This window comes from Phyllostomus discolor, chromosome 4, assembly GCF_004126475.2.
Source record: "Phyllostomus discolor isolate MPI-MPIP mPhyDis1 chromosome 4, mPhyDis1.pri.v3, whole genome shotgun sequence".
In the NCBI taxonomy this organism is placed as follows: domain Eukaryota; kingdom Metazoa; phylum Chordata; class Mammalia; order Chiroptera; family Phyllostomidae; genus Phyllostomus; species Phyllostomus discolor.
In genome coordinates this window covers 37929205-37952745 of record NC_040906.2, presented here as the reverse complement: position 1 = coordinate 37952745, position 23541 = coordinate 37929205, and the positions used below count along the sequence as shown (strand labels likewise).

Genomic DNA, 23541 nt, shown 5'->3' with positions numbered 1-23541 from the left:
CTCCCTTTCTCCCTTCTTTCCTTCCTTCTTCTCTCCCTCCTTCTGCTTCCCTCCTCTCCTTGCTCCTTCCATCTTTCAATTAAATATTTACTGTATTTCTAATATGTTGAACATATATATACTGAGTACTGTGATAAACACAAGTCATTCAAAGATTTATGTGACATAGTCTCAATTCTTAAGGGATTCATAATCTTTTGGAAGAAAAATGTATAAACAAAAATTAGCAAAGTGAATAAAATGGAGGTATCTGTAATCTATAGGCAATGTAGCTGAACTGAGCTCATATGTTTATATTTGTATGGTACTTTATATTTTATGAAAGGTTTTCAAACACTTCAAAACACTTCTATGTAGATAGTATTAGAATGAAAAATACATTTACAAAAATGAAACTATGCAAAAAAAAACTTACCTTTCTTCCTCTACCTATAAAAAGATAAAAGTAAATGTTATTTTATGTAGAAACAATTTTTAAGGATCTCCTGAATATTTATTTTAATAATAGGTATTTCTGTGGAGTACAAATTTAACTTAAAACAGTATTTCCCTATCACTAGCAAGCAGAACTCAAAAATTGTTTTGAATCAATACATACATAAGAGGCAAAATAATACATCCCTTTCAAAAAATTTTGACATTATTTGAATAGTCTTCATATTATTATACAGTACTTAAATTTCACTGAATTATAAAATTAACAGTTAAAATTATAATGAAACATTTTAGTTAATATTTGTTTTCATTTTTTATATTTTTAAGTAAGCTATTCATTCATATATGATTAACAAACCCAAATATATTAAAAGCTTATAATTATGTAGTAAAAAATCTCCTTCCTTCTTGTCCCCTTTCTCTCATTTCCCGTATTTCACTCCCAACAGGAGGCCACTAGTCTTGATCATCCTGTTTTAACCTCCCTAACCAAGAATATAATAAATATCCCATGTGTTAAAGTCATCATTTGAGTTAGTAATGTTCTAAAGTTGTCTTCAGATAGATCTTGAACATTTTGTGTAAAATTTATCCTTAGCTATTTTATCCTATCGGTTGCTATTATAAAAGGAGTATTGTTCACTCCCATTATTTATACTATGATGTAATCGCATAATGTAAGCCTATTAATTTGTTTATTTTACACTGCACTGTCTTACTAAAATCTTTTGTTTTTGTAGTGTGTGTTTTCACTCCATTCCCTTAGGTTTTATAAATACACAATTTTATTTTCTGAAAATTGATAGCTTTACCTCCTCTCTTCTAACTTCTAAACCTCTAATTTTTTTGTACCTAATTGTTCAAGTAAATACAGTTAAATTGCTGTTGTGATAAAGAATATCCATGTCTTATCTCTAAGTTTAGAAAGAATGTTTTTATTATTAAATATTCTTTTTTCTCTGATTTCCCAAAAGAGTCTTTCTTTTTTTAAGTTTAATAACTTTATTAAGATAAGTTTCAATGTTAATTATTTTGGGCAAACTTTTTCAGACACTTGGTTTCCCTTTTCAATATTAAAATTAAAGTTTAATGTTACTTCAGGAAAATTTTCTTGTATAATATTATTATATATATTTGTTCTGCTCCCTTGCAATGTATTTCTTCTTTGGAGATTCTTCTTTACAGATACCCCTTACCTGTTTTGTATATGAATTGTTATCTTTCAAATCCTGTGTTTTTTTTCATTCCTCATCACCGTTTTCTGTCTGTTACTACATTTTCTGCAATGTCAGTTCTTGTGCTCCTTCCTATTGTACCTTCATTTCCTTATTATGATTTTGGTTTTCCCACTACTTCTCACCTCATCATTACATTTTTTTGTATTCCTAATTTATGGCCTTCTTTCTCAGAAGCAATGCTTTATGAAGCTTTCTTTAGTTTATGGTAAAATTGTTGGTTCGAATTTTTACCTGTTCTGTGATACTTATCGATATGTTCTTGATAACATAATATTAGTTAAACTCACCTACCTCTTTATTATTGTATCTTTATATCAATGCTGTTGCCAGCTCTTTATTATTATTATTACCCATCTGGGGATGAACTGAGCTTTCCCACATTTTCCTATGTTCAGAAAGCTGTGTGCTTTGCTTTGTTTTCGATATCTGCCATCATTGTCCCAATGTACTATCCACTTATCCCCACTGGTTTAATCCTACCTGACTCCTTGGGGCTTCTTTGAGGATCATATCTGCTTCAGGTAGCCCTTATATAACCTGTTTTTAATTCTTTCCATTGTGTACCCCTTATTATGTTGTAAAAATGGAGTTTAGGTGTTTATTCAAGGCATGTTGTTACCTCTGAATGATATCCAAGAGAATTGATAAATTACTGTGTAATGTTTCCACAAACATACTGTTGAATACTTAATTATACTTGTGGTTATTTGCAGTGGTATTTGAGGTGAAAAAGAAAGCCTTGACACTTTCTTGATGAAGATGCACATGAGTCGCCATTCGTAACCACTTAACTAAGCTACAACTTTTACCTTTCATCTTACCTGGTTCATTAAAACACAAAAATATAAACTTGTTTCTCTCACATGTAAGTACTTCATATACACAGTCTATGTTAGACACAATAGTCTATCTTAAACACAAGCACTCTTCTCTAAAAAAAAGTTTTAAAAACCAGTAGTTCACATCATTGTTTTCTGCAGGATATACATTCATTCTCATCTTTCTTAATTAGCATGAAAAGCATTCTGCATATATAAGCTAATGTAATATTGGATTCTGTGGCACTATATTACATTAGAAATAATTATTCCATTCCCAAGGACAAAGTTGGCACCAGGGAAGGTAAGTGTTTTTTCTAGATCTTCTCTTAGAACATTAATCACCTTCACAGAAAAACCAACAAATATCTCAGAGGTATCCAGCATGGACTGGTAACAAATGACCATCTTAAGTGGTATGAGGAATTCTCAAATCAGACAAAACCACTCAAAATTTTGTCAAAAATTCCCCTGGTTTTTAAAAAGAAAGGAAATCACTGTCTCTCTCCCACTAATGTTAGATAAAGTGTGTGAGCAAAATCATTCAGCCATAAGACCATTGAATAGTGGCTTAATTATTCTCTTGAATTGCTGAAATCTGAGAGCAAATCTGCTGCAACTGTAAAGATGAGTCACCTGGATCAATTCTGAGTTGGCCCTAAGCATTCTTACCAAAGTTGTTTTTGCCACTCCCACTTGTATGTGGACAGACAGGACAGCACTCCCCAGAGGGAGTTACAGGGTCGGCACAGTCAAGCACTTCCTGGCACTGTATCTTGTCACAAAGAATGGCTCCATTGTCACAGACACAGATCTGGCAAGGGGCAGGTTTCCAAATGTCCCTGTTTAAGTACATCTGACCATTCTGAGTGCAGGCTATTTCTTCACCATATCCTTCTAGAATAAAAACAAACAAACAAAAAAAGAATATTAGTAATCTGAAATTTCAGAATCTGGGAAAAATTAAGAAAATGAGTCATCTTGTGGCTTCTAAAAAATTCTGGGCTAGGCAGTAACTTCCCAGGATGCAAAACACAGATAAACTTACTTCATTTAGTACTTACATCTAAAGCAATACATAATTCAAAATAGAATGATTATGATAGTTATATCCTAGCATGATAGGGGAAGAAAAGAAGTCATCTAAAGTTGGTATGCTTAATCAGAGAAACCTTCCCAAAAGTCTTCATTATTGAAAGTATAAATAACAAAGCATAGGAAGGTCAGTAAGGAGGAATAAAGACAAACTGTTACCAGTAGACAGTCCACCCAGAGCACCAGGGGAGTCTACCCCATAGGCCAAAATGGCAGCAGGGGGAAGTTCTTACACTGAGCACAAGAAAAGCTAACTAGATAACTGGATAAAGAAAAAGCCCCCACCCCATTCCCAGATCGGGATTGGGACTGGGAAAGGCAGGCATATGCACCAGAGAAGTCAAAATGGTGCCAGCGGAGGTGCTAGACCAAAGAGGCCTGTCAGTCTAGCCCGAGAAAAGAGGGAATTGGTTGGGAGGTGGACCCACCTAAAGCATGCAAAATTTGGGAAGTTGATCAGTCATTTTGAGAAAGCACCTGGTCAGTCCCACACCCAAGCTAATATAATCCCAGTGGAACAAAGAAATGCTGTGGCTCATGTCTCTCAGCTTGCTCATGACCTGCACTCACACCATGAACTGGCTTGTTCTCTCCATTAGCCACATGGCCATGTGGCATATGGCCTCCAGAAGGGAGCCTCTCCCTCTCTCTTGCCCACCTGGTGATGCACTGACTGGTGCATTCATGCACTCTCACCCTGGAGCTTGTGACTATGTGGCCCCAGCAGCCACATGGCCCATGGCTGTGTAGGGACCACCTGCAGGCTCCAGGAAGGAAACTGAAATGAATAGCAGCCAAGAACAAGCTAAGCTAGCTGTATGGGGACTAAGATGTTTCTGCCTGTGGGCTCCAAAGGACTGTACTTTAAATTGGAGCAAGAACGCTGGACACTTGGGAACTCCCCTGCCTGGTTTTGGAAGCTGTAATCCTCCATGGCTAAATCTAAGCAAAAGACCTTGGGACTATAAGCCACTTAGGAGACAAAGCTTATCTTCCTTGTAGGGGCACTATCCCTGTCCCCTTTTTCTTCACCCTGCTTGGCCCCAGGCAGATGAGTAGTTAGCCAGTGATGGGTAAGTTTCTTCAAAAGAAAGACAACCTAAGACAGGCACAGTCTTGAAAGAGCCCTCAGGAAAGGACTTAGAGGCTATAGAAAAAGGTGGTGATGGACCCTCACTCCTCGGCTTTGACATAACCTGAGTCCTCATTCTGTCCGAAAGAAGTCTCCTAATCTCCTGGCTGCCTTACTTCCCCTGCCTGACTTAAACCTGAAACAATGCTGGAGGTGGGTACAGCCCTGTGCTAGAAAGGGCAGGTTCCCTAGGGCAATCAGGCCTAAGAAAGAATGTATAAAATCCTACGAAACCTACTTTGCTAATACCCACATTTTAAATGATAAGGGTCCAAGCAGGAAGTGAGTTTATTCCCCAAAGTTTTATGGCCCTTTAACTATCTGACTCAGAATAAGCCCTCAGAGTTCTTTGAATGTTATCTCTTGTTTAATCATTTCTGCCTAACAATGATTGATGAGCTTTATGTATACACCCTGTATTCCTATGCAAATTGAACCCAGTAAAAGCTTGTCAAGGCAAGGGTCAAGGTGCTCTCCTCTTGAGAGGGTGCCTGAACCGCTCTGAGGCTTTTTGTCCTCTTGAGAGGGAAGCCGTGCCGTCCTTTTTCCTCCACAGGACTCGGTAGTCCATGTGAATTTGTCTCATGTCAACCATAATGCCACGGACCCCAGGAGCCGGGATCCGTGTCAGACATTTGCTTTGTCTTGGTCTGACTGAGAAGGTGAGCCTTGAGACATGAGCCCATCCTTCTCCCAGACTGCACAGCACCTGAATAAAACCTCTTTCCTTTTGTACCAACTGCCTCACAAGTTTGGCTTTTGTGGTGACAAGTAGCCAAACCTGATTTTTTGTTCTCTTTACAAAACCATGTGAAAGGGGAAGGAAAATAATGGTTCTAAATAGAGCACATAATTTGAGAGTTTGGTGAACCCTTTGTGGCTTTCAACTCAGTAGAAATTTTAAGATTAGTGTATCCCTCAACAACAGAGGGCACTATGTATTCTTATACCATAAAGAAAATCTTTTTCAAAACATTTATGGGTTTATTGAAATTAGTTTTAAACATAAGGTTAAAAAAGAATAACAGTGTCCTATTTTGGGGAATACATTTACATTAAACATCCTAAACTAAAGGTGCTTGTTAAACTTTAACAAAATGCAGAGTTTATACAAGCCAGGCAGAAATTATCTTTGCATCAAATCAATTAAGGAAAGCCATGACCAAAACAACATTTTATAATAAGCTATTATAAAATATCTGCCAAATATTTTATATATTTAGGCAAAAATTTAATTCACATTTGGAAAATATATAAATGTATGGTAATAGCAATTCTATTGTGTATTTACTACAAAATAAACACATACATCATTAACTTTGTGGTTTTTAACAAACGAACTGTAGTATTTTAAAACATGATTTGGATTCCATCCTTTCCTAATTCCTTCAGGTCTTACCAACTACTTAAATTCAAAACTCCTTTCCAAGGCCCAAAGGCCCTCCCTGCTAGACCTTGCACAGTTTGATCCCTTCGCCTGGGATGCCCGGCACTACCTTTCCTTCCCTGACATTCGGCTCCCATAACTCACTATTATGGTTTGCTTACTTGTGACCTCCGCCCAGTTCTTCCCTGACAACCTTATAAAAGTAGACTTCCTTCACCCAATTGATATGCTTCTCAGAACTCTTCAAAGAACTCATGTAAGTATCTATCCATTCATCCATTTTTATTGTATGCAAGGTAATTAGACAGTTACTAAAATGTGAACAGATAGGCAAACATAACTGCCCTCATAAAATTTATCATGATTAACATTAATTTACTTATTTTTATTTGTTCATTTTTTATCTCCTTTATTAGACAGTAAACTCCATGAAGGTAAGGATTAGTGTCACTTGTTCATTTTGGTATTTCTAAAGCTTGACACAATACTTGGCAGAGAGCCACCATTCAACAAATAGGTGTTTGACGTATGGATATAAATAAATGAATGAAAGTAAATTATAGCTCATTAATTTAATTGCACCAGCATTAACTTTGGGCTTTACAAAAATAAAACCAAAAATTTTAAAATGCATCTGAAATTAGTTTATGAGAGATTATCATTTGTCAATAAACAGACTCAAATGATAATATAGAAACACAAACGAAAATGATTTCAGTTTAGAATAAAGGCATTAACCCAGACATCCAACTTCCTAGCTTTAGAATGTTTTTCTTGGACAACATTCTTCTCACTGCTCTGTGGAATGAACACTTTGTTTCACCTTTAGTCTTTCATCACAGATATTTGTCAAATGCAAAATTGCCTTCAAAATATGACACCACATCCTGGTTCTTTGCTATTCATAAGAAGGGTACTAAGTTTTAATCTGTTTCACTTTCATCAAAATATTTTATGATATAACACATAGCTAATCAATAAAGCAACATTGATTTTGTATACTGTATACAGCCCTGATATTTTAACCAAAGTATTTTAACCAAGGAAAACATAAACTTATTTTAATATGCTTTTCGGCATGACCATTTTGAAAATAAATAGAAATTTGTACATCAAATAGTGTTAATTTTATTTTTTTAAGATTTTATTTATTTATTTTCAGAAAGGGGGAGGGAGGGAGAAAGAGAAGGAGAGAAACATCAATATGTGGTTGCCTCTCATGCACCTCCAACTGGGGACCTGGCCTGCTACCCAGGCATGTGCCTAGACTGGGAGTTGAACTGGCGATCTTTTGGTTCTCAAGCCAGCGCTCAATCCACTGAGCCAGGACAGCAGTGTTAATTTTTTATCAAACACTTTGAAACCATATAGTTCCATAATGAACTATTCAAAAAAACACAACCTATAGAGAAATGGACTTATATCTATAGTCCATTAAACAATTCCATTAAGTAAATAAACTACTAGTAACTTTGTTTATTAATCACAAGCACTAAATACCAATGACTAAAAATGAGATACACTAGAAATTCAATAAGCTTGCTTCTCCCTTCCCACACCCTGGGGACAAAAGTGTTCCCATGTTTTTACCAAGGAGTAAGTACTAAATATGTGCCTAGTATGGCATATGCAAAATATCGAAGGTATATGTGCTCTGTTCCTAAAAGTTCATATTATTATTGTGATGTAGATTTCAATTGCATCAATGAAATAATTAGATATGTGGAAATAGAGAATATGAACAACAAATAAACAATAAACAAGATGACATGCAACAATGTTGTTGATTAATTATCATTAAAATGTGTGTGGACTCCTTTGGGGTGAGTCGTCTGCAGCTCCTTCAGGGTTGGAATAAATAGACATGTGCTAACTCTTAGAAGGTCAGTTTCTTCCTGAAAGTTTGAAACAGCATGACCTCAATCCAAGGGGCAAAGAAATGGGTCACTGTATTTCTTTCTTTAAATGACAATGTTAAAAATTAGTTTTATACTCTGAGTCATCACTGGTCCTTTTCCCCTGGGAATTTATAATTAAATGTGAGATGATGTGGAAAGTTAGTTGGAATGCTCTTAAATGGCAAGGAGATGAAAAACCACATTCGCTGTTGAGCCTTGCCTTCTCTCCCCCGCACAAGAACACATGCACATCACAGAGGGCTGGAAAACTCTGTGAACTCTCAGTGTTCATGTCTGAATGAAAGACACGTACAAAGAAACACTGGGTGGAAAATACAGGGTGTCCTGACGTTCTCGGCTTTGAACATGGTAGTTGTGCACCTTATGATTAGGTTGACCCTTCTGTTTTCCACACAGATGTTTATTTAAATGAAAAGAAAAGTAAAATGGAAAGCAAAATGCAGCCAATTTGCAGTGAAGTTGTCATGACATAATTATTTTATGAATACAATATTATAAAAAGTAATGGAATAGGAATTTGCATAGGACATGCTGAGAGAGTCTGTACCATCTTCTTGATTCCTCTACACAAATCATAAATCTAAACCAAGATGACATTAATCTTTCTCTAAAGTCTGGAAGTTTAAAAAAATTATTGGTCTTAAAGTACCTGGGTAAACAAATATTTTTTATGAAATCTGAAAAATAATTCTACAACCACAATATTATGAGTCTTGTAATTTTGCTATTTATGTTTCCTTTACTTTCCTAAAATTGAGGAGGGCTGGCACATAGCTGATAGCAGTGCCATTATTTTGCAATCTCCCACAGTGTTGTAACTTCTTAAAATTGTATCTTCCAAACTACAGGAATCTTTTACTCTTACCAAATGGTCTAACAAATTGAACTGAGCCATTGTGAAGTCATTACCCCAAGCATTTTGGCACTGGTTATCTTACAGAGATGTTTTATCTGACCAAATTTTATTTGACGGTAACTCATTGTCCTGTATTTCTTATATACCCTCATAGATTTGTCTTCTCATAAAGCTTCTGAGCTTATGTGCTTTTAAATTTAGTTGTAAGAGTTCAGTTCTTAATCACTAGATGGCAGACCAAATCTATCATCTTATTATGATATGCAATTAGGGTCCCAGTCATCATCAGAACTGCTGCTTGGCAATGACAGGCCACTCCCTGGGCCTACAGTCTTGTATATAATCGTACTCATGCAAAAGAAGCCTTCATCAAAATGACTATATTGGAACCTTTGACTCAGGAGAGATGTGATTTTATTTGTGTATTATATTACTGGGTCTACCTAAAGAATCTGAAAAATACATATGTCCCCAAGCCTATGCTGGACATTCCCTAGACATTAATGGAAGTTCTTCCTTGCAGAAATAAAGTATTCATGTGTCACAAAATGTTTAAATCTTCTATTCATACATTTTTCTCCACTGACCAGTAACCTCGTTGGGAACCAGACATACCCTCATCTCAGTTACCTTCACGCCCAATGTCACATAATCGGTCTTTGATAAATATACTTGCTGCATGGATGAATATGTGAATTAAGTGAAGAAAGGAAGAAGTTAGTTCACTGATGCACTTATTTTAAAAATAGTACATGAAGCTTTCTTTCCTCTTTCCTTGAACTTCCCAGAGAAGATGTGCACTTCGGACCCCTGTTTTGAATGAAAGGGAAATGGGTCACATGGTGGTTCTTGCCAAGTATGTCCCTGATGTCTAGACCTCTGTGTGGCCAGAAAGGAAAAATGATGTGTCAACCACAGCAGCTCATATTGTGGAACAATTTTCAGAATGTTGTAGCAGCCCTTCGGCCTCCCTGCCCCAGCTGGCCTCGGGCCCTCCCGGAGTTGTGAAGGGCTGCACTAACAGTAAAAGTCTTGGAAGGGCTAGAAGCACGGCACTGTCAGCCGGTGTCCTCACAGAGTGGGCAGAGAATCTTAATGGGACAAAGGAGGCAGCAGCAGAGCAGCCCCGCTTGTCCCTCTGGACCAAACCACAGACTCTGCCTTGACCAATGCTCAGCATAGCCCCAGATGCTGGATTCAGTTCCAGAGAATCTTCCAAGCAATTCTCTCCCTTCCTTCTGTTTATCATCACATGGGAGAGACAAAGAGGTTAGAGTATTTAGTTCTTTCTTTAGACCCTTCTGAGTAAATGCCAACAATTCCACATTCATCATTTCTCTTTCCTTACCTGATCCCAAACTTTGAAGTTAGACACACACAAAACCAACAAGAATAGTTGAGTAGGATAAGTTACATATTATGACAAAATTTTTCCACCTCAGCCTCAAGCTCTGTGAGAGGGTGGGTGGGTAGGTGAGTCGGGAGCAAGCCTGTCAAATTTTGCATCTTTTGTTCTTCAATCCACCGTACAGACTTTCACTTCCCAATGAGCCTGCCAAATCCCCATTTTAGGGCGGTTATTCAAATTAGTACTCTTTTGATGTTTTCTTCCTTTCTTATAGGACAATCATAGTTTATATTGTAAATATAATAGCAATTAATTTTGAAAACATATTGAAATCTGGGAAAGTAAAAAAGAGGAAAACATACAGAGTATTTCAGTGGAGCATACAAATAAAAAGAGATTAGATACTGTCTACAAAAGTGGCTAACTTCTTCAGTATTCCCATCACACAGTTCTCAATCCATATGCAAAGGCTTTTCAGCTAACTAGTAAAACTGCTGTTGTAACTTTGCTTAAAATGGAAAAAATTAAAAAGAAAATCCCTCATGTTAGCTACTAAAGTTTCTTTCCATGCATCACAGGGAAATTTCAATGACTGTGGCCAAAACATGAAACTAAAACTACACACGATGCACAGGCAATGCTCATCTGCAACTCTGTCTGGAAAACCAACTTTCAGTCTGCTAATACACTTGACATAGATTTTTTTTCCTCCAAAAACACGGCTCAAACTATTGGAGAGCTGTAAAAACACCAGAAAGAGAATTTGGCCTGCCTTATAGTGAGTACAGTAGAAATTTCTATAGCAAACTTGAGTCTCACTTTCTAACATTACCCTTAGTGAATAATTAAGTGGAATCTGTGCTATGCCAAATGTGTCTGCCTACCTAAATGTACCAAGAGTTGTCTGTGTTTTGAATGAAATCCATTTACTTAATCTCTCCCCAGAGAGATACTGCTTGAAATATAAAAAACAACCAAAAATGTACTCAGCTATTCCACTTTTAAATGGGTGTCAGATATTTTTAGAATCGATTCAATTCCGTGTATTATCATTTCTTTGTAGCTATATTTTACTTTCCTTTTTTTAATCCTTCATAATACAAAAGAATATTTAGGCCTCTAGAGAAAATAGGGACATCATGGTCAGTTCATGCTTCTAATTCATCCTCTACAGACTTATCCTTTGCTCACTGCCCTTGTCCTGACCAAGAGGTAGTCTAGAGCGAGATTATGTAACAGAGCAATACATAGTACCCATTACTCTATTCTGACTACTTGACAAAAAGTTAAAAGTTACCGCACACACCCATATCACTCTCACTCAACCAATCCCTGATCTGTTTTTTCTTTTTAATGTAGTATTTGTCACTTTCAAATCTACTACATCATTGTACTTATTGTTTATTGTTTATTTCCCCATGATGGAATCATAACATCACAAGGACAAATACAATTTATTATTGTGGCTTGTTCATTGATATATCTTGATGTCTTAGAATAGTGTCAGTATGATAGTAGATGCTCAATAAATATTTGTTGAATGAATTTGTTTGGAATTAGCTGTTTATGTTAGTAGCTTTAGAGGGTGGAATCATTTATTAATACTCTACATAAAAGTAACCAATTATAAGAGTACCAAGAAAGAGCTCTAGGCCATACTGAATTAAAAGTTATTTGCTTTAATCCTGTGGTCATTACAAAATTTTTTTAAAGGCTCATTTTTTTGCTGCTATTCAAGCTGGCCATATCTAACAAGGATTTAAAACACCTGGACTTGTGGTCCACAATGTATTAATGTTATTTGTTCCAGACATGGTATCCTTGGAAAAACATATTATTTTATTCATTTTTGACTGAGTTATTCATTTTGAAGTGAGTTATTTTTATGAGAACATTCAGTATGGGATATTCAGATGGGTATAAAATTAAATATTTAATATAAAACATGTTTAGAATCAATTCTACTCTGTTTCTTATTATTTCTTTTTTAGCTATATTTTGCTTTCTTTTTCTATCTTCCCTGATACAGAATAATATTTAGGCCTCTAGAGAAATTACAAAGGTTGTGATCAGTTCAGTTCTTCTTATTCATTCTTTACGGACTTATTCTTCATTCACTGCCCTTGTCCTGACCAAATTGAAATTTCTTTTACAATGAACCATTACACAATTCTTAATGTTTTTTTAATCACATTTCCTTTACTACCAAAGATTCTAAAATATGTGGATGGTCTAAAGGTGACCTGAGGGGGTTGCACTATTTCCTGTGGGGCTCACCCCTGGAGGAAGGGGGGCACTAGTGCTTTCATCCTGAAGGCAGAATTTCTAAGTTTATCCACCTGGGTATGTTCAGAGACTTGGATCCATAATACCCCATTAGGTCCTGATCTACCTAGGTTTTATTTATGTCTATTCTGTAGCTATTATAAAAGTGGTTTCACTGAGGAACAGAGACAAAAATAGATTTTACCCTTCTTTCTGGCATTCCCTGCCAAATCACTATCAGAGCAGGTGAGAGACTCCTTAAAATAAGACTAAAGTCCTTACTTCAGGATTAAAAGCCTTCTCGTCAGCTTCATGTTCAGCATATTTCTATAATAAACATTAATGACTGACAGAAGCCATTGTATTTGTGGCAGTTTTAAGAACAAGCTTTGGTATGTACTGAATCTCAACACCAGGAAAATGCCACAGCAATATTCACAAAGAGAAAAAATCTGTTACCTTTACTGGGAAGTTGTAGTAATAACCTTCTAGATGCACTGCAAAGCTATTGGTTGGGAAATTTTTGTGCTTGTAGGGGGAACAATAGACAAGAAAAGAAGAGATAGAAGCAGGAAGAGGAGAGGGAGGAGGAGGACAGGGAGGAGAGCCAGAGGGGGAAGGGGAGGAGGCAGAGAAGAGCCACAACAAAGGTGATCATTTCTTCCCCCGATACACCTTCACTATGTCGAGAAGGAAGATCTGCAAGTTTATTTAGCAAGAAACAGAACCAAATTAGGGATATTCCATTATCCTATAGTTTGATAATAAAAATACAAAAAAATAGAAATTTAAGATTTTGACCTGTAAATTCTTGTGCATCTGAGAAGTAATTTTCTTTAATAAGAAAAACAAATGAAAACCAAGTTAAAATACTCTTATGTAGAGGAAATGTGAACATGGAAAGTTTTATTGAAATTCCAAAAGCTTTAAGTTATTAATAATCATCCAAGGGCAGTATAAGGGGACTAAATAGTAATGGAAAAATACAATAAAGATTAAATAAAAAATTATTCCTTTGAGTTTTGTTTTAATTCTGAATTTTATCATTACTGTTTAATTCATATTTTAATTTCTCAAACCATAATGACTATAAAGAAAATAACTATAAAGAAAAAGAAAACTTGATATTTTCTGTGGGAAGGTTTAAAATTTTCAAAGTTTTTAAATTCTTTGTTAAATCCCAAATAGATATGGAAGGAACACTTATGTTGTACTAAACATAATGGTTTGCAGCTGTTGAAGTCAGAGAAGACTGTTGAACACTTGCTAACCTGTGGAGTATAAAATTTAGATTGGACAAAAAGACAAATTAATAGGTTGTTTGCTTTAGTGAAGAAAAAGTGTGCCTTAGTTTCTCTATTTAATACATAGATTAAGATAAAATATGACACATAACTTTTAGGCAAAATGAAATACTTTAGAATATCACAAATAAATTTGCCTTAAATTGCTGCTAAAAGTTAATCCAAATGAATTAGTCAATCTGGCAAAAGGAATGGAGGGTTTATTTAATCCATTTAGTCAATATTTATTTGTACAGCAAGTTTTTATTGAATACTTCTCTAGTGCAAGAGCATACTTTGGATCATGAAATGAGACATTTGGAGTCCAGCTTCCTTGCCAAAAACAATCAAAATATACAGAAGTTGCAATAGGCAATGAAACTTTCTTGTAGTAGAAAAAATAAGTTTGCACATATATGCAGTTCATTTTGGAAAATCTACATACACACTGAAATTTTATAAACTCAATTCTTTTTTCTCATTAACTATATGAGTCCTGGGCCCTTTTGAATTATTGGTCTTCATCCTGGAAATCTTCCTCTGTGCTTAAGAGGTCTTTGCCTAATACTATTTATTTTAACTACAACTAATTCTCAGGAACACCAACTTGAAGATTTTCTAGGATCCCAAATGAAAACAATGTTTAATCATTGCAGAAAAAAAAATTAAGTTAGTAAAAGCAAACTTCAAATAAGCTAAAGTGAACAAAATACAGAATTTCAAAGGCATTAAATCAATTGTAGATTGATCACCTATTTGACTGACCTTCAGTGACCTATCTGGTAAAAATGTATGTTTAAAACTCTAGGACAGTCTGACTCATACAAGTAAGAGGGCAGACACCCACAAATGCATATCATCCAAGTCCCTACAGTACAATCACCTTACAGCTAAGGGCACAGTTTCGACATCTGTGTGTGGTTTTTAGGCTCCCTTGGATATTTTTGTCTTCCAGTATCTTTGGTATCAAGATTAATTTCAAAGTATAAAGTAATTGAACCAAATATCAAAATAACATAATGTATGCTTTTTGATAATATAGTTTATTTATTTAACAACTATTTATTATCTGTTACTTTGTCAAACACTGGAAATATAGAGATAAGGTAATGAATGCCACCTCACCTAAGAAGCGCACAGACTAGTGAGAGAACTGGCCCAACAATAGACTAGTAGAACACACTTTTTAAAATGTCAAACTAGAAGCAAACCAAGTTGTTGTGGGAATACTTAAAAAATGCACTGTGTGCCGTGGCTGGTGAGCTCAGTGGATTGAGCTCAGGCTGTGAAGCAAAGGGCCACCAGTTTGATTCCCAGTCAGGGCACATGCCTGGGTTGCGGGCCCAGTGGGTCCCCCAGTGGGGGCCACATCAAAAGCAACCACACATTGATGTTTCTCTTCCCCTCTTTCTCCCTCCCATACCCTCTCTCTAAAAATAAATAAATAAAATCTTTAAAAAATATATTTTAAAAAAGCCACTTTGCTTAGGCTGGAGAAGTTTACGTAAGACAAGTCAAAAGAGTTCTGTGATTCAAGTTCCATAATTTCCTTATTTATTTTTAATACTTTTTAAACTTTTTTTAGGTGAAAAAATTAAGATCCAAAGTGGTTTCTTCCAAAAAATCACTTCCAACTTGTATAATATTGTCACTCCTGGCCCATTACTAGTAACTGGCAATGGGCTCCTTCTCTCTGCCAACTGGCCAGGATGATCTGAAGGAGCACAGGCACCTCCTCTCACTCTTTACTTCCTACTTTCTTTCCTTAGCCATTTCTTCTCTTGTCTGAGAGTAAAACAACAGCCCTCTTGTTTCCAAGCCTCCTGGTGCCACCATAGTAGGTGCCCCAGAGGGGAGCAGGTGTGCCAACCAGCAGTGCAGAAGCCAGGACACTTGCACACAGCAGCGTGGGAGGAATCAGTTGCCACCGAGACTCAGTCTGGCAACACCGTGATGAATTATAAATGCATTTTTCCAGATCCAGTTCTACAGCCATTTGGAAATTCAGCAAAGCCCAATTTAAATACCATTTTTCAAATTTAGATACAGAATTCAGGATTATACTGCCTTAACATTTTAGAAAGTCAAAAATAGTTGTATCGTATAATGTCTAGTTTGGAAGACAATGTTCATCCATGGATGTTAGTTTATAATTTAGAAAACAGTGTGAATTAAGGTATCAAATACCCGTGCTAGAAGTTCACTTATTTGATACTTAGAAAATCCATTCATAAACATTTTCAGATTACTTAAGTATTTATCAAGAGTTTACTCTAAGTTTCTCTGCATCTCATGCCAGAGAGATACAAAAGTGAAAGACATGCAAGCTACACCAGAAGAAGTTCTGAGAAAATAAAAAGGAAGCTTATAAAATTATTTGCTTTTAAAAATATTTACTAACAATTATATAAATATAAAGTATCTCCTATCCAGTTATTTCTCCAATGACCACAATTAGCTAAGGTAACCAATTTTTTATGTAAGACACTAGGTTTGAGGAATTATGTATAAGAAATCAGAAAAGATGAGATCACCACGCACTGAACATATCTGAACGGGGGTAAGTAGAAGTGTGTTGTAAAGTAGACATTGACAACTATACTTGAACAACAATTTTTAAAAAGTACAAAAAAATGAAGTAGGTATTGAAAAATGCAAGATATTTGAGCCGGTGGAAGTGTGGAAGACCTGGGAAGGAAACAGGAAGCACCTAGAAGAGTCATGGAAAGAAGGGCAGATGTGCCATATGAGGAATGAAGAAAGCGGGCATGAATCCATGAAACACCAGAAGGAAAATACAAAGGGTCTGGTTAACTATGGCTAGGATACGTATTACAAACATTTTTAAAAAAACTTCAGAGATTTAGGAATGAATAGAGGAAGTAACATCTATTGGATATAGTTATGGATTAATCCTATCTCCCCAAAAGATACACTGATGTTATTTGGATATAAGTCCCCTGAAGATAAAATTACTTAAGAGGAGAGACTCAAAGACATGCAGACACATGGGAGGGAGGCCTTGGTTTGCTCTCGCTGCAAACCAAGGAAGGATTCTCCTTCTACAGGTTTCAGAGCATGGCCCTGCAAACACCTTTATGTTGGATTTCAATTCCAGAATTGTAAGACAATACATTTCTGTTGTTTTAAGCCAGCAAGTTTGCCGCGCTTTGTCATGCAGCAGCCCTTGATAACTAGTACAGATCTCTGCAAAATACAGGAATGAGTCTAGACTGTGAATGACACAGAAATTTAAAAGATGTATAATTTTGATAGGAAGATTCTAATCCTATTTAGGGCACATTGGGATGAATATTAAGGAAAAATAACCCAGTATAAATATTAATGGCTATAATATATGTGTTGTAAAAGCTATATACATGCTTTATGAAAGTTTTATACTTAATCCTTATAACCAACCTGGTAGAGGCTTGGAGACAATCAAAATCACAAAGTTAGTGAGTGGCAGAGCCAATATTTGACAATCACACACCGTACTGTTAGACAAGTGGACTGCTACTTTAGAGAGAGAATAAAGGGAAGACAAGCTTGTGTATATAAAATTTAAAATTTACACCCTAAATGTAAAATTTTGAATTAGTGAGAGTAGTGAACTGACAGTCCATAGGAAGAATGAAAAGCAAGAGGAGTCTGGATTTACTTGAAAGAAAGAGAAAGAGAGTAAAGCATGGCATACCTCAGAAATAGGAAAAAAGAGTGATTTCAATGGTTTTGGTTTTGGGGGTTTTTTTAACTGAATTTGTTATCAAAGAAAAGCAAGTAAAACATACTAAGAATGTGAACTCCATTCTTTCTTTCTATTCAGCCCCCAGCTCTAAACGGTATTTCATTTCCTGATGGTATGCCTGTGTAGCCACCAAATGTTACCATCTTAATATCCTGTGAAATTTCCCCTAGCTTTCCTGGGGCTTCACAGGATATTGATGGGGAAAAACTATCTCCAGGACACAAACAAGGCTTCAGGCATTTTGATGAGTAAGGATAGTAAATGACTGCATACCAACTACTATTCAGTTCTTTTTTAGATTGGTTCATAGGGCACAGGAAATGAAATTTCCCCTCAGAAAATTCTGCTTACGTTCTACAAACATGACTCCCCTAATAGCAAACAATATACTGTATTCTATCTCCTTCATTTACACTAAAGAGGTGATGCTGAAAAAGCCATTAGGAAGAGTCAATAAAATTCAACACTGAAAAATATGATTTAAAGCAAACCATCAACCACCTGCTTTTTAAATTGCATGCTATTCAAGTCGTTTCCTTTTATTTTTCTGAGGTCTGAACTAATCTTTACAAAAGGTCTTAACTGTTTATTATTTAATCTTCTGTTCAGAGTTTTCAAAATAAAATGTCCTTTGAGAACTAAGCCACAACTTCAGTTTTTCCTGTTTAGTAATCATTAGTTCAGTCCTAATCAATTTGACTGTCAAAAATCATTAGAAATAAAAGCAAATCATAGAATAAATGTGATTGCTCATTTTCTTTTATAATAATAAAAGAGATCTAATAAAAAATTAAACCTGGCCCATTTACATACTTATTTAATAAAGAATGATTGGGTGAATCTTACTTTCTTATGATATTAACAGAATAGTAGAGTTTAGGAGTTATTTAATGGAAATTTATTGACTAAATATCAAGTACAAAGGCTGATGAAATTTATCATGAGCTCAGCCAAACTTTTCATGACTGAACCATATTAGCAAATAAGATGACAATGCAAACTGGATAAAAAAGAAACATAAACTACTGATGTCTCCACCAACAGAAATTTCTCTGGAGTTGCAGAGGTTCAGCCGTAGGGGAATGAAGCCATATGCAGTAACTAAATTGCTAAACAGAAGAGTAGATTGTAAGGCATTATTTCCTGCCCATGTACATTTACCAATGATTTCTCTGGGAATTAGGAATTCTGAAGGATAACAAAATTGTTCTCCATATACACACCAAACTGTATGCATATTCAACATTATTCTACTTCAACTCATAAAATTAAGGTAAGGTTTTTAACCCTTTGTGGGCCCCCAGGCTTTGGATTCCTTTAACTGTCCATAGTGAGAGTGAAGAGTTTACCCAGAACTTACAGGAATATGAAATATGTAGTGATAACCCTCTCCAAGTCATGCCTTTTGCTACTTTATGTCAGCCCGTGTATGATGAATTACAAATTCCACTATTTAGAGTGTCAGAAACTTAAACATTGATTCTTAACAACTGGATTATATTTAAAATTATTTAGGAGTAAATTAGCTTCATAATCATTCAGGTTGTTGATCTTAAGAGTTAAATAATTTAAAATATTAGTAAAGGAAAAAGCCAATGTATCAATAAAGTACCAAAATGTATATTATCTAACAGTTGGTTTATGTTGATTTTTACAATGGTAATGTGCTGTGTGATGGAAAGAGACTATTTCAAACTTCTCTTAGTTATGATTACTAACACCAAATAAATATTTACTATTTTTAATAATATTGTCTTACTTAAGTGTTTTATTATTTAAAACAGTATTTTCCTTCTTTAACATTTAAAAGACATTTATAGAATTTTATTTCTTTTCATTTCATTAAACGAAGGTGAATTTCAAGAAAAGCAATATGATACTTAGAACACATGCAGTGGAACATTCTGCAGAATTTCTCAAGAGGGAAAGGAAATCAGCTCTTTGGCAATTATACCAAAATGTCAAAAATTCCTAAAACTCAGGAAGAATAAGCTATGTTTCTTAGTAAAACATGCAAATAAAATACAGGTGTTCCTCAACTTACGATGAACTATGTCCCACTATAAGTTGAATATACCTAACCAGCAAACTTCATAGCTAAGTATAGCCTCGTTTAAACATGCTCAGAGCACAACATGTAAAGACCACTGGTTAGACGGCATGCTGTAGAGTATTCCTTATCTACTTTCATGATTGTGTGCCTGACTTGGAGCTGGGGCTCGCCGCTGCTGCCCAGCGTCATGAGAGAGTGTCATACTGAATATTGCTGGCCCAGGTAAAGATCAATGTGTTTCACTTTCATACCATGTTAAAGTCAAAAAAACATAAGTCAAACCATGTAATTTAGGGGTTGTCTGTAATGTAAATCAAATCTAATTCCCCACATAGAAGTAGCATTGTAATAAAAAATGCATTCCAAGCTAGGCTTAACTTCAGCAATAACAAAAATGACCATATTTAATAAAATGAAATATATACAACCCAGTATGATATGTAGGGCCCTTGAAAAGGTCTTGGCAGAGTGGAGGAACAATTTGAAGTCTCCAAAGAAATACCCACAGAAGTACTCCAAGAAATTCTAAGGCCATGAGCAGAAAGATTATAATCTTTATCCAACCAACAAGTATTGAACACCTACTCCATGCCATTTCTCCACTAGGTAGTAGAACCAAACAAAACAGAAGGCACTGTTTTATAGCTATACAAAACAGTAGCTATAGCCCATTGAGGAAGACAGTCATATAATCAAGCAACCGAACTACATAATAAGTACCTTGGTGAAAAAAAAGTACAGGATGCTAAGGGAGGAAACACAAGCGTTCTTAAAGGCGTCTTGTAGGAGGAACACGTTAGTCTTTCCTGTGGAAGAGGTATGTCAGCTTATAATTGAGAATGAAGTAGAATTTACCCAGGAGCTATGTGTAATTTATTATGGCTAGGAAAAAAAGAGAGAGAAAGAAGAGGAAAAAGAAGCTGAGTGGTAGGGTAAAGGGAAAGGGCTGGAAGAAATGGCAGCATCACGAGTCTGGAGCATAATTTCTGATGTAATTCAGGCCTCTTTCTTGGGCTCCACCTTCACAGTAAGTTTAACTCTGCCAACTGAAGTGAAGAGGATGAGTAATGGGGAATGAGAGGGCAAACGTGCAGCTCTGACTAAGACTTCAGATGTATTTTGACTCTTAATCTAGTCACTAAGAACCCCTAAAAGGCAAAGTGATGCAGAGGAGATGGAAGGAAAGGAGTTGAGTAAACCTAACCTTTATTTTTATTTTGATGTTTGAAGTCTGGCACTAAAAATTACTTGCTATGAAAACATTGGCAAATAACTTTTTGATCCTCAAAATTTTTTACCTAAAAATTGAGAGTAATATACCCACACACACACAAGATTGTTTTAAGAATCAAATAGATATGAAAGTGCTTTAAAAAATCAACATGTGCTATTCAAACACAATTTTTTTAGCACAAAGTTTCCCAGGCTTTTCTTGTCTGTCTCAACCCCATTTATATGTGTATCAAAAGCAACTTCATGCTCAGGAACTCTCTTTCCCTTATGGGGACCTATCATAGTCTACAGTAAGGTGAGGGAGGAGAGAAAAATCATGGATTGCATTATATTGGCAGAAATCCGTTTGTATAGAGCTAGGAATAGTGGAAGAATCCTGTTTCTCCCACAAAACACCTTGAGGTCAACTATTTAACAACCATGCTTCTGGTCTGTCCACATAAATAATATCATAAAATAGTGCACTTTCAGATTTCAAGGACAGCACTGATAAGACAAGGCAGAAGGGAAAGGTGATTTCTACAGGGCAAGAGAGATTTTTCTGAGTTAGCATATAATACTGGACAAAGCAATTAGCGGGGTCTGTAATGCCACAATACCTGACCTACCTCACCATACCAGTATACCTGTGCTTAATATAATCACAGTCAGAAAGATTTTGAGGTTAATTATACAGCACCTTGACAAGAGGATTTTTAAGTTGTGGCAGAATATGACCATGTTTTATGATATTTCATTTCTTTTTTCATTCAAAGATTTCACATAAAAATTCTATGTTCTATGCCTTTAAATGTTGTGTATCACATATTGAAGGGCCTTTTTTTCAATTTTCTTTTAAATTTCAGCCTTGATTTTGTTTTACACAAGTGCCTCTCAAATATGGCTTTGAGTATGAATCACTCAAAGAATTTTTTAAAATATCAATTCCTAGACCCTACCTTTTGTGCTTCTGATATGTTTTGCAACTGGAAATCTGTATTTTCAAAAAGACTTCTCTAGTATTATGATGCCAGATTTGGGAATAATCACTGTAATCATCACAATAAGCACTTCCATGGACATACTACTTCTTTAGTAAATGGAAGGAATGACAAGAAAACTATTGTTCTTTAGTATGGGCATGCCCATTTGTTGCCTTTCTTTCCTATGTCCAGTTGTTAGAGAAGAATATATTTTTTGTTCCTCCTTTATACCAACACCGATAAAAAACTAAATGGTATTCCCCACCACAGGAAAATTTACCACTAATGACTACCACAAACCTAAACTCTCACTTAATAATCATCTTCCTAAAAATACAAACACTCTTAAAATCACTTAAATCAGTATGACCGTTCTGTATTTTAGTAGTAAAGTTCCCTGAAAAAGTATCTAATTTACATCAGTGCAGAGAAATGCTGGTCTGAATGTAAGAAGTCACAAAGCTCCCCCAGAATCTGGTGCGCCTTTATGACCCACTAGTGAGTTGTGTCACTGAGTAGAATTCACACACCGAAAGAAAGAAATAAAGGGAGTGGGGGGGGAGGGAGGGGGAGAGAGAGAGAGAGAGAGAGAGAGAGAAGGAAAGAGAAAGAAAGAAAGAAAGAGAGAGAGAGAGAAAGGAAGGAAGGAAGAAAGGAAGGAAGGAAGGAAGGAAGGAAGGAAGGAAGGAAGAAAGAAAGAAAGAAAAGAAAGAAGAAAGAAAGAAAGAAAGAAAGAAAGAAAGAAGAAGAAAGAAAGAAAGAAAGAAAGAAAGATCTCAAGAAAAACATTTCACAGGGACAATTTAACAAGAAGAAACAACCACCACCTCACAGAAAACAGATGGCGAGCATTACTGAAGCTGGAAGGCTGTCAGCTGTACCCTCAGCCTGTGTTCTGTGCTTTCATAAACTGGCAGGAAAGAGTTCTTACTTTTTATCAACAGGGGCCCAGCCCATAAATAATTTGCTAAAAAAATCTGAAAAATCCATATTTTGAATATGAAATATGTACAATGGCTAAAGAATGACGTTTTAGTCCATTTTGAGATGAATCTGAAACATTCCTTAAATATGCAAGAATAAATAAAGAGAAAATAGTGTGAACAAACTAATAGTTTATATGTCAAATATCAACTATTCATCTTTAAATACCCTCCTTCTCTCTTTTACATGCAAAAACTACTAAGTGATGTTAACGTTCATACATCACCTATTTAATGTCAAAATGAGCAAATAATAGTATACGGCCTAGGTAACTATTTTCAAGTTAGGAATCACAGAGTGCCTTAACTATGTATTATGTGCACTCATTCAAATTTTATTTATGCTGAGCTTTAGGGGAAGAGTTTGGATTATAATATAGCTGCTTGTTAAATAAACATATTATGTAGCTACATTATAGACAGTAGAGATTTATAATAAAGTTCATGCCCCCATGTGGCATGAATGCTTCAGTTGTTTTAAACTGCACTCTTAGTGATTCTGTCTCTGGTAGTTATGAATTTTATAACCATAACTGACCTTGAAGCAAAGAAAAATGAAAGAAACAAGCAGTTAACTAAAGTACGATGTCTGTATTGTGATAGTCCAGAGATCTTTTGGCCACAGAATTAAAATATTTTCCCTCCTGTATATTCCCTCAGTTTAATTTGACAAAAATGTATTTTCTGTCTCCTCTGTGCCAGACACTTCCCTGGACACTGGTGATAGATTGATGGATAACACATTCCTAAATACTTTTACTTCTGAATAAACACAGCCTCACCTGG

At 35.6% G+C, this 23541-nt stretch overlaps 1 protein-coding gene across 1 annotated transcript in view; it reads right to left on the bottom strand.

Moving 5' to 3' along the window:
* COL5A2 (collagen type V alpha 2 chain) overlaps positions 1–23541 on the bottom strand; it is a 141550-nt gene that overhangs the window by 69285 nt on the left and 48724 nt on the right. The window contains exons 2-3 of the mRNA XM_028508718.2: positions 3164–3388; positions 416–429 (exon numbers count right to left, since the gene is read on the bottom strand). Coding sequence (XP_028364519.1) covers positions 416–429; positions 3164–3388 — 239 coding nt within the window. The remainder of the gene's footprint in view (positions 1–415; positions 430–3163; positions 3389–23541) is intronic.